General features: G+C 42.2%; 2 protein-coding genes across 3 annotated transcripts in view; one reads left to right on the plus strand and one right to left on the minus strand.

Moving 5' to 3' along the window:
• LOC115543089 (E3 ubiquitin-protein ligase TRIM47-like) overlaps positions 1-1,624 on the minus strand; it is a 1,682-nt gene extending 58 nt beyond the window's left edge. Inside the window, exons 1-2 of the mRNA XM_030355646.1 lie at positions 1,425-1,624; positions 1-1,189 (exon numbers count right to left, since the gene is read on the minus strand). The exon at positions 1-1,189 is cut by the window's left edge and continues 58 nt beyond it. Coding sequence (XP_030211506.1) covers positions 471-1,184 — 714 coding nt within the window. The 5' untranslated portion in view covers positions 1,185-1,189; positions 1,425-1,624 and the 3' untranslated portion in view covers positions 1-470. The remainder of the gene's footprint in view (positions 1,190-1,424) is intronic.
• Positions 1,625-7,379: 5,755 nt separating this feature from the next.
• On the plus strand, positions 7,380-11,842 carry LOC115543084 (C-type mannose receptor 2-like). Of its 2 annotated transcripts, XM_030355638.1 has the most exons (6): positions 7,380-7,466; positions 8,128-8,169; positions 8,422-8,796; positions 9,220-9,555; positions 10,192-10,283; positions 11,009-11,842. In XM_030355638.1, exons 2-6 carry the CDS (start codon positions 8,130-8,132, stop codon positions 11,147-11,149), a joined length of 984 nt encoding a protein of 327 aa, XP_030211498.1. In that variant the 5' UTR covers positions 7,380-7,466; positions 8,128-8,129; the 3' UTR covers positions 11,150-11,842. The 2 variants fall into 2 exon arrangements, with proteins under 2 accessions (XP_030211498.1, XP_030211499.1); XM_030355639.1 differs by lacking the exon at positions 9,220-9,555.

The raw sequence follows: 11,842 nt of genomic DNA on the forward strand, positions 1-11,842 counted from the left end.
AAAGGTTCATAATAATCACAGTCTCAATAAACCGGTTCGGCCCTTTTGACATTGCACCGTCTGTTCCTTATTCTTTAAACAAAACAAGGAAGGGTAGGAACAGGAAATACTCTACTGACCAGGAACAGTGGTGCTGTAGCCTACTTTTACCAGAAGCACAAAAAGAATATCATAAATAAATAAGACACAGCAACGACAGACATTAAAGTCACAAGTAGAAAAAAACAGTCATACATCTTATAAACAAAATCTTCCGACCATGCCAAACCCCCCAACAATTGCAGGACTTACGTCTTCTTTATTGTAAGTTTGCATTATGCTAAATCTTAAACACATTGCTCCTTCTTTTTATCTTTGCCTTTGTTTTCTATTACTTATCTATTTTATTATTTTAATTTATTGAATGACTAGGTTTCAATGCAAAGCACTTTGAGTCTGCCTCGTGTATGAAGAGCGCTCCATAGATAAAGTTACCCTGCCTTGCGTCCCGTCTCTTCAAACCCCTGCTCCCCCCACAACATAACCCTCCCCTCCCAGGGCCTGCGTACCTGCTTCTCCACGCGCTCAGCCTTGGTCGACACACACTCGTGGCCCTTGTGCTGGTTGCTGGTGCACAGCCAGCACACGAAGCGCCCGCAGGGCCGGCAGTAGAACTCCTGCAGGTACTTGTGCTCCGTGCAGATCTTCTGGGCCAGCTGGCCCGTGGGTCCGATCAGCTCGTGCTGCCGCATCGACTTCTGGCCCTGGTGGTGCTTGAGGTGGCTCTCGCAGTACGAGCTCATGCACACCAGGCAGCTCTTCACCGCCGCGCGCTGCTTCTGCCCGGTGCACATGTCGCACGGCACGGCCGCCGACGACGACGACGGCCGCCGCTTGGCCTTGCCGGCGCCGGCGCCGCGCGTGCTGCGGATGGACGCCCGCTGCTCCGGTCCGAGCGCGGCGCCCGTGCGCAGCTGCTCCACGGCCTCGGCCAGCATGGTGTTGCGGGAGAGGTGGGGCTTGGGGCTGAAGGCCTGCCGGCACTGCGGGCAGCTGTAGGTGCCCGTGGCGTCGGCCTCGCTCCAGTAGTCCTTGATGCAGCCCATGCAGTAGCTGTGGCCGCACGGGATGGTGGCCGGGTCCTTGGGCAGGTCCAGGCACACGGGGCAGTTGAACTGCTCCTCCGTCCAGAGCTTGCCACTCATGTCTCCTGGGGGGGGTGGGGTCGAAAGAGGGGGAGCCTCTGAAGGTACGTAGCAAGAGGGGTCGTCAAACTCGGATCCGTGGGTTGGGGGGGAAAGGAAGAGTAGCTACAGAACTTCTGAGTTAAAGTTATTAAAATGGCTTTTGCCACAGAAGTAGGACATAGAGAGAGAGTCCTCCAGGGAGAGAGAGGGAGAGGAGGAGTGATTGCGTCCCAGGTGAGGGCATGATGTCCCACTCACCTGAGAGCAGGAGGGGGCGGGGCCAGAGCCACCGGGCAGGTTAGGCGAGGATGCCGGGTGTTTCCAAAAGAGGCCACTGCCTCATGCCTGATGAGTGAGTATGCGGTTGTCAAGGTGAGGGAGGCGTGACACACACACACACACACACACACACACACACACACACACACACACACACACACACACACACACACACACACACACACCCACACACACACACACCAAAAACACATGCACACACACACACACACACACACACACACACACAGACACACACACACACACACACACACACACACACCTGAAACGCATACACACACACACCAGAAACACATACACACACACACGCACCAGAAACACACACACACACACACACACACACACACACACACACACACACACACACACACACACACACACACACACACACACACACACACACACACACGCACACACACACACACACACACACACACACCTGACACAAACCAGACACACACCAGACACATTATTATATACAGATATACACAGATATGCACAGACAAACACACATAACCACACATACAATTATATCCATACATACATTTGCGTATATATGGATCCCACATTTCAGATTATTATATGAAACTGTGTTGAAACTAGCCACAACCAGACGGGGTGTGTGGGTGAGGCCAGAGGTTCTATTTCAAGACATTGTGCTGCTTCATATTTATTTTGACCAATCAAGGTGGTGGAGGCAGAGATCTGTAAGCACGTAATTGTCTGACACAAACCCGGCCATCCATCTCATCCACTTCTTCGTTCGAATATCTTTGTAATGAAACGGGAAACCAGGTTGGTATCTCCCAGGCTCTGTGCCATCTCCCACCAGAAGTTCTGCTGTATAATAGACGGACTGCTAGAACCCAGAATCGTCTCAGCATTAGTCGTAAATCGCTTTGGATAAATGTGCCTTGCTAAATGACTACATGTAAATATAACTATGTAAAGACACACCTATTTGCAAACAGGTCTTGGCATTGCCTTCAGAGATGGTTCAGCTCTGCCTGCCTTTGTAGGCTAATCAGCTCTCAGAAATAATTTGCTATGCACAATATACCATCAGGTATACTGTCATTATGAACAGTGAAATTCCATGTTATATTGCAAACAAAACATAGGAGGTATTCGCTTAATATATGAAGTTATGAAGTCGCAAATAAGGGCACGAATCTGGCAAGATAACAATAAAACAAAGAAAAATTGGGGAATACACCGTATGTTTCCTGGTAGTTTTGTGTTTGAGTGTTCATGTGATCAAAAGGATCGATACGATTAGTGTTGCCGTAGCCCTGCATCACCCAATACCATCCTCAAGCCCGCAAAAACAGTTTGTGAGTCTGCTAGTCCGTGCTGAAAGCCTGGGTTGCTAAAGCCTCTTATGATTTACTGTGCTTTCCTCAGTCTTTGTGTGTGGTAGAGGCCTTCTATGCTGTGTCAGTGATTTACCTTTGAGTGATGAAACGTGAAGTTCCTAATGCTGTGCATAGCATAGCCGTTGAGATTACCTTGGAAAGAATCAAACATCTGCATCAATTCATAACTGACTAAAAAACAAGGAAGACACATGCCCATTCGGTCAATGAACAATAATGCAACGCTTCTGCACATAAATGAATCACCTGCAAAATAAAAGATGCTTTGTTTTCTCTCAAAAACAGTAATATTGGCGGCAATATTGTTGCTCGAGGTAGGGATCTGTAAACGCATATATTTTCTTACGCAAACTTGGCAAGGGGCGGTGTACTGTAAAAAAGGGTCAGTAAAGGTTTCTGATCGGCAGGCCACTGTAGGAACACACTCCACTTCTGAAAGCTTCATCCACTCGTCTTAATGTGGGTAGATTCCCGATGAATGAAGTTAGCTTTTGCGCTCTGACTATTCCCCTCCTCCTAATCCACATCAGTAATCCACATCATCACTCTGTGAAGTTTACCTGTTTATTGCAAAACAAGACGAAATCGGTACAACACAATGATCCATTTCCAATGTCATCAAATGACGCAAGAGAATCGTTCCTGAGATAGAGACGTCAAAATGCTCCAAACTCACTCACCTACCAATTTCCCCTAAACTCTCTTTAAGCAAGATTATCAAAAGGATAAATATAAATAAAATGAAGGCGCAGATACTAGGAATGATTCTCAGCCTGACTTGTAAGTGGCTTTGAATAAAAACACTGAAAAGCTAAATGACAACATGTAAATTACCCTTTATTTACATACAGGCCATGGCATTGCTGACAGACCTGCCCAGCTCTGTCTATTTTGTAGGCTTACCAGCTTTAGTACAAATGTCGGTTGTTTGCAATGGCTCACAATCCTTTTGATGGGACAAAATGATTCAATTTTGCAAGCAACCTCTATATATATCTTTAATACTGTTGAAGTTAAATGAGACAATGTTTATTTATTTTGATGTGTGTTATAAATCCTCTTATCAGTCTGGAATCACAGGCAGGCAAGGAGTCAAATCCGGAATAAAATGGAAGGATGGATTCCCTGTCATACTCATTGTTTTGCATTTCAAATTTGAGAGCTAGAGATATATATCTTGGGCATTTGTTGGGATGAAGACAGACAGAGGAAGGCATTGACATTAAAACGACTTATTGTCCACTCAACAAGGAAACCCGAAGGTGAGTCTGTTGGTCTTATTTTATGGTACCACTGAGTAGTAACGTATATTAAGTTTAACATTAAATTATAAATAATTAAATCATTAAATCAACAACTGCCTTAAAATGCTTTATAATTGCTGAAAGGCAATAGTAAGCATATCTTTTTAAATTTCCCCTTACCCTGTTAAAGGGAAACCAGCTTTTTTCCATTTTACGATCATTTTGGGTCTATGGGACTAGTGCAGAAAATTATTTGGAGATTATTCCAGTATTGACAGATCATGCTGCAGCTGTAATCAGCGAAAGGGCTGAAGTGTAATCCTTTTGGGCAATATAGAGCCCGTCAATGTATGGCCTCTAAAAGTGTTTGTTTTTTTCAACTGACAAGCTCAGATTGTTATCACTGTCTATCAACATTTAAATATGCTCTACAGAGAATAAAAACGTTTTGATTTTTCCTTTTGCTTGATCCGGTCTGTTTTTTATTGTGCCGAACCAAGTCTCGCTCAAGGAATACTCTTGCTCGGAAGTCTCATTGTTACAGGTCATTTCCCTATGGTCATTAATATCTCCTCTCTCCTTCTTCCAAATCTGAAACACAACACTAATCTACGCTTTCTGTAGTCCAACAAACAAACTCTCTTCTCTCCAGCTCTCACGTTTCCACCGTTGTCTTCCTTAACTCGAGCGATACTTCTCCTTGAGCGAGACTTGGTTGGACACAATAACAAACAGACAGGATTAGGCTGAAAGGTCAAGAAAAAAAACTGTGTTTGTCTGTAGGAATTACTTACACAATGTTAGAAGACGTACATTGACAAGGAATATTGCCCAAATGTAAAAGGCTGTTTAGCTGATTACACCTGCAGCATTCTCGCATTTCTTAGAAATTATTGTCCAAATCGTTCCATAAAATTGGGTGTACTAGTAGTACAAGTGTACTACTTTAAGGTCTTTTTTTTTTACTATGAAGACATGAATGCTATGGAATGGATACTAACTCTTCTAATCTCAGGTTGGTGATTGTATGTTTCCTTACTGATAGGTGTGTGCATCAAAAAGGAATGTCTCAGTAATGAATCTCAGTAAGTCATGTGATTATCTACCCAACCAGGACTGTGTGTCCCGTCCTTCTGTGCCGACTACCGCCAACACTGTTTGATTGAAACCCCCAAATCCTGGTTTGATGCCCAGAGCTACTGCCGAGAGAGAGGCTATGACCTGGCCACCATAGACCACATGGGGGCAATGAAGTCTCTGCTGGGCTTGAGTGCAGATAAGGCTCATGATGAGCTGTGGATCGGCCTTCATTATGGGGGTCATAAAGAGTGGTATTGGTCGCTGGTAGACAAGGACTTCTACTAAGAGGGAGGGAGAAAGTACCGTAATTTCAAAGGACAAAGGACAACTACCTCAGCTGGACGTCTGGTACCGCCATCGCTAAGAGCTAGCAAAGGCCGTTCAGCAAAGTCACAACCTTTCTCGGTTTTGGGACCTCAGTGGTGGAACGAGCTCCCTGCCGCTCTCAGGACCGCAGAGTCACGCACTATCTTCTGAAAAAGACTGAAGACTCACCTGTTCAGAGTCCACCTCGACTCCGAATAGCCACCCTCCCCCTTCTGGCCATTATTTATTATTGTGTTTTTTATTTTTTTTGTGCCTTCCTGCAATATTGCACTTTACTGCAAAGCACTTTGGTGTGGCTAAACCTTCTGTAAATGCCCTATATAAATAAAATTGACATTGACCATTGTACATTGTATTGTATTGTTTTGTATTATAGTACTTAACTGTGTAGCAACTGCAGTAGTTACTACCATTGCTGTAAAACGGTGAATTGGTTAGCCTAGCGATTGTTGGACATTCAAGCGTTAAAAATGACGGAAAAAACACTTCTTTAAAACGGTTCCAAATGAAATGGCACTATGTTTCTTCATTTGTATGTGTGTTATTATCCTCCACCAGTGTGGAATCGCATGCAGGCCAAGAACTATAATCCGAACAATGTTTTGCATCTCAAATTTGAGAGCTGGACATGGAAATCTTGGGTGATTTGATGCGTGACAAACCTCTGGAGGTTAGGGTTAGCGTATCTCTATGAGACTCTGTGACACTCCGCTAGAACACGTTTGACCGCTAGTCCTGCACGCCCAACCAAACTCTCAAAATCATCCAGTCATTATGTAAAAGCTTACATTTAGAAAAAGAGAAACGATTCATTTGAATGCATTGATTCAGCATCGAACTAGTAGTATTAGTAGTAGCGTAGTCTTTATTGTCCCGGAGAGGCAATTTGGTTTGCAAACAGTAGTCAAAACAGCCAATACACAACATAAAAAAAGAATGAATACATATAGCATACAGTAGATGTCATCCTGACAGTGTGTGTGCAATAGCAGCTAGGCCAACAGCTAGTTTAAACAGCTGGTATGCAGGTATGCTATGTTAGCCCAACACAAAGTTGGGCTAACATAGCATACCTGAGGCCAGTGCCTCTCCTCACCAGCCCTGACACTGGGCTCCAACCACCACAAGGTTGCCAACACGTTGCTGACGTCACCCTTCTGGAACAAACCCATCACTTCTATCCCTGTTAAGGAAGGTAACCTTTTCTTTATTTGCTTGGGCCCATTTCATTGGTTTTCCAAGGATCCCTTTTTAATATTTTATACATACAGTATATACAATAAAATACATGTATTCATGTATTTTTGTGTGTATACATTAATGCATATGCATAAGTATATAATGTAAGCCATGTTAATTTAGTTGGGGACCTCCAAAGAGAGTTCCAAATGCTCCAAACTCATTCCCGATTCCCCCCCAAAGCGAGAGTATTGAAAAACAAATTAAAGAAAATGAAGGTGCACTTACTCGTAATTATTCGCAGCCTTACTTGTAAGTGGCTTTGAATAAAACAAAATAAAAGCTGATTGACGACATGTTAATGGGACTTATGTGAAAAACCTTTTCAGACATTAGTCGTATTATTCTCAGACCTGCAGCTTTGTCTATTGTAGGCTAATCAGCTTTAGTACAAATGTCGGTTATTTGTAATGGCTCACTATCCTTCAATGGGACAAAATGATGTCCATATTGCAAGCAACCTCTATATATATCTGAAATACTGTGGAATTGGGACAATGTATTTTTATTTGTTTGGATGTTTGTTGTAAATCCTCTTATCAGTCTGGAATCACAGGCAGGCAAGGAGTCAAATCTGGTGCAGGATGTATTTCCTCTCAAACTCATTGTTTTGCATTTCAAATTTGAGAGCTAGAGATATATGCCTTGGGCAGATGGTGAGATAAGGACAGACAGAGAAAGGTCTTGACTTAGCTAGTACTTAAATCTACTCATTGTCCACTGAACAAGGAAACCCGGTGAGTCCGTTTGTGTTATTTAATGTATGATTATGGTCCCACTTTGTAGTAACCTATATTAAAATGAACATAATTAAATCATTTTTAACAAGTTTGTTATTCTTTTTGATTAGAAAATTGTTATCAGAACATTTTGGTACATGTATAACAACTTTCTGAATTTACTTTATAATTGCTGAAAGAGAGAATCTTCTTTCAACGTTAAACTTAACAATGTTAAAGGGAAACTTCCAGATTTTTCTGTTTTTACGGTCATTTGGGGTCTAAGGGACGAATACAGATTTTTTTTGAGTGATTGTTCCAGTATTGAGAGAGATCGCTGCAGCTGTAATCAGAGAAAGGGCTGCAATATGACTGCCTCCAATGTACTGCCTCTTAAAGTGCTGATTTTATCTACTGACATGCTCAGATTGCTATTAGTGTCCGAGAACATTACATTATCCTTTACAGTGAATTAAAACGTTTTTATTCTCCTTTCCTTGTATTTCTCTCGAGGGATAATGTTAGAAGACATACATTGATGTGCAATTTTTCCCGAAAGCATTTCATTGCAGCCTGTTTCACTTACTGCTGCAGCCTTCTGGCCAAATACTGGACCAATCTCAAAAATGGTTGGTAATAAGTGTAAACTAATTTTAGTTAGTCCTTTTCTATTATGTAGACATGAATGCTATGGAATGGATGCAAACTCTTCTAATCTCAGGTTGGTGATTTATTTTTACATTACTAACAGGTTTGAGCATAACAAAAAAAATGAATTTCTTGATATAAAATATGTATTGCTAGTCGTCTTTGTGCTAATCATTATGTTTTATTTAGCTTCTCCTGTTTGTCAGCCATTCTTAATAATTTCACCGGCAGGCCAGCCATGTTGACGTCTTATCTTTTCTATTTTATAACTTTCCTGTTTACGAACATATTAAGCAGTATTATTTGTGATTATCTACCCTACCAGGACTGTGTATCCCGTCCTTCTGTGCCGACTACCGCCAACACTGTTTGATTGAAACCCCCAAATCCTGGTTTGATGCCCAGAGCTACTGCCGAGAGAGAGGCTATGACCTGGCCACCATTGACGACATGGGGGCAATGAAGTCTCTGCTGGGCTTGAGTGCAGACAAGGCTCATGACGAGCTGTGGATCGGCCTTCATTATGGGGGTCATAAAGAGTGGCGTTGGTCACTGGCAGACAAAGACTTCTACCAAGAGGGAGGGAGAAAGTACCGTAATTTCGAAGGAAGTAGCGAAACTGAAATGTTTGTTCGACAACATAATGGAAAGTGGTACACTGGTGGAATTTGGACCCAATTATTTTTCATCTGTTATGATGGTAAGGAACATACACACATGAATACGGATCATACACTTCGGTCAGTTATTAGTGCGCTCTGATAATATCTGTTTCGTGTTGACCACGCCTGCCTCTGTATGAGATCATTTCAATTTTTTAAAATGCTCCCAGGGCATTCCTGACCAATAAGGGCATCTCTTCTCCGATTGGTTCAGGGTATATCTATATTTTCTTCATCACAGTTGCATGAAATGAACACTTGTTTCTCCACTCTAAGGTGGAGAAACATATGGAGGGAGAGCAGAGAGTGAGGGGATGTGTCCTGTTCTGCTCTTTTCTGCTCTCTCTTTACAACTCATATCTCACCTACAGCACCTTGCAAGCCATAACGTTTTACTTTTTTTCAGATGCATAATTAATAAAATGCATTTGATTCAAACAAAGGAATGAATGCATTTTCAGGTAACAGAAAAGGTGGAGAACGATATGTCTTGGTGAGCAAGGCAATGTCCTGGACCGATGCACAGGTGTACTGCAGGAGTACCCACACAGACTTGGTCAGCATCAGGAACCCAGAGGAGAACCAGGCAGTCGCGACGGCAATTGATGAATTGAATGTCTGGATCGGCCTATTCAAATATGGAGAACACTGGTCGGACGGGCGCAACTCCTCCTTCAGACTTTGGAGTCCCGATTTCGGTGTTCTCCTCCCTCAAAACTGCGCTGTGATGACTGGCAGGACTTCTGGAAGATGGCGCCAACGATCATGTGATGAGTTGCATCCGTTTCTCTGTACCTGTAAGCAACCGTTGAGTGTTCTGGAGTTGCATTAGCCGTATGTTATTAGAAAAAAAAAATACATTAAATTGAAACATTTGAATAATTTTTCTATATTGTCTAATCTGACTCTCGCCAGATGAACTTCGTTCCACCTAGCTCCACTCATCCATATGGCATCAATCCATTGGAGAGGTGTTTTAGTAGGCTGGGACATGTCAAAAATCCTTGCATATGATTGGATAGACCATCTTTATTGACGTGTTACTTCAACCACTCACCTCGAAATCAACCCGTGACGCTGATGAGAGCGTTCTCCGATGTTCTTTTAAAGAAAGAGTATTTGCTAGATTGGACAACACGGATGAAATAGCAGCATCAATGTTGACGCTGGCTTCCTCGATGCGCGGCGCCATTGTTGTCTGAATCTAAACAGTCGCTTATCGGCTACGTCACATCGATCAAAATGAGCTCGACCATTAAATCTGTCGCCCCAAATAACTCCCAACGGTAGCGATCCCAGATGGATGAGTTGAGCTAGGTGGAAGGAAATTCGTCTGATGAGAGTCAGGTTACATATTGTCATCCTTACTTCCAAATGTTGGAAAAAACAGTTCAGTTGTTGTTTTGTTGTGTGTGTTTGCGTGTGCGAATCAGGTACTAGGAAGCGGGTTCTCAAGGTGAAGGTGCGTTTAGAGGACATCCAGGAACTGAACGACCCTGCCATGAATACTGCCATCTTGAATCAAGTGAGTCATAACAGCCATTAGGGGGTTTGCGGGAGTTAGGTGCAGAAAGACCAATCAGCCTTCAGCAATCATTATTCAACACTTGCATTGTAAAGTTATTTAGCATTTAATAGGATGTTCTTCATTAAATTAGGATAATGAGACAAATCTCTTGCAGAAGCCTTGTCAAGTCACATGCTTAACTTCAAATAACTTATACAAATACAGCATAGAGGGACATAAAACCAGATTTCTGAAATGAAAATAGGGAAAAAAAATTGTTTAGTGGCCCACATATCAGTAAAATATCTGATTTTTGAAATGAAGGAAATTGACATATTTAGGGTTTGCCTATTACCATCAAGGTAAATGCAGTAGACTAATGTAGTAAAATATTGGGCAGTACATGCCCAATGGTTAACTGTGATGTGTTTTATGCTTTGGTAGGGCACCGAAAACAAGCCAAAGTAGTCTACCCTTAAAAATAGTCATATATTATTGTCCTCCCATTGTTTATGATACGTCGTAACATACGTCAGGCTCAAGCATACCAGCCTATTAGATAGATGCGTGCCTTTTGTGTTAATGAAGAGTTTTAGAATCTAGAGACAATCCATATTAGAAAAAGGTTACGAAACAGGGTCTCTACATTGTTTTTATTCTGAAATATTGAAAACAATACATTTGTAATGGTTTCATGAGGAATTGCCTGCACTAGAGCACACCTCTTTTGGTTTCGTTTTCAGACCCAACAGTTGCTGAACGAAGCGACTTTGAGCAACCACCATAAGATGGTGTGGAAAAGCAATTCTGAGGGTCAGGTCTTCACCAAGGAGCAGTGTCAGGAGGACCAAGAGCAAGAGCAAGACTTCTGTGATACTGTATAGCCTCACAAATCAGCAGATTCATGCCTAAAGTCTGTGGGGACATCGAGTCTGGATGAAAGGAGATCCCTCTACTTTTGTTCTTTTTGCCCGATTTTCATTTAGTAAAACATAAATCCCGAGAGTGATGAATAGTCATATTTATAAAATAAGTTTACATTGTGTATCATTTCCATTGATAAGACAACTATATGTAAGGATGAAAAGCATATATGTAAGTGGACTAGAGACACAATTAGTTTTATCTGTAGGGATCATGAATGCCAAATTGGGTCACATATCTCCTACCTTAATGATGTGATTATCTAGGTTTTCTGGATGCAATGGATCCAGTGTTTTAGGGTAAAACAAATATATAAGAGTGATGCTGTTTCTTGAATGAATAATCCTGTGTTTGCTATACAAGACCAAGACTTCAGTTTGAGTAGCTGTCTGAGGGAACAAAAGAAGGGTTAGCCTAAAAGAGTATATGAGGCTCAGCTTCTGAGCAGCATGTTGGCGCTTCAGAGACGGCTCAGGGACACATGTCCGCTCCACATTCAGGTTCAGGGCTTAGTTGACTTTGCATGCTTTAACTTTGTGAAGCACTAGTTTTGATTAAGTCTTTGACCAAAAAAATAGATCTGACCATTGGCTAAGTGTTCATTTAATTGGTCTTATTTTGATGTCCAACATGCATCATATGTCATTTCTGCT

The sequence above is a fragment of the Gadus morhua genome, chromosome 4, assembly GCF_902167405.1.
Source record: "Gadus morhua chromosome 4, gadMor3.0, whole genome shotgun sequence".
In the NCBI taxonomy this organism is placed as follows: domain Eukaryota; kingdom Metazoa; phylum Chordata; class Actinopteri; order Gadiformes; family Gadidae; genus Gadus; species Gadus morhua.

Coding starts and splice junctions, on each gene's coding strand:
- LOC115543084 (XM_030355638.1), top strand. CDS start 8,130: ATGAATGCTATGGAATGGATGCAAACTCTTCTAATCTCAG. Junction 9,556..10,191: donor GCATCCGTTTCTCTGTACCT/GTAAGCAACCGT, acceptor TGTGCGAATCAG/GTACTAGGAAGCGGGTTCTC. Junction 10,284..11,008: donor ATACTGCCATCTTGAATCAA/GTGAGTCATAAC, acceptor TTTCGTTTTCAG/ACCCAACAGTTGCTGAACGA.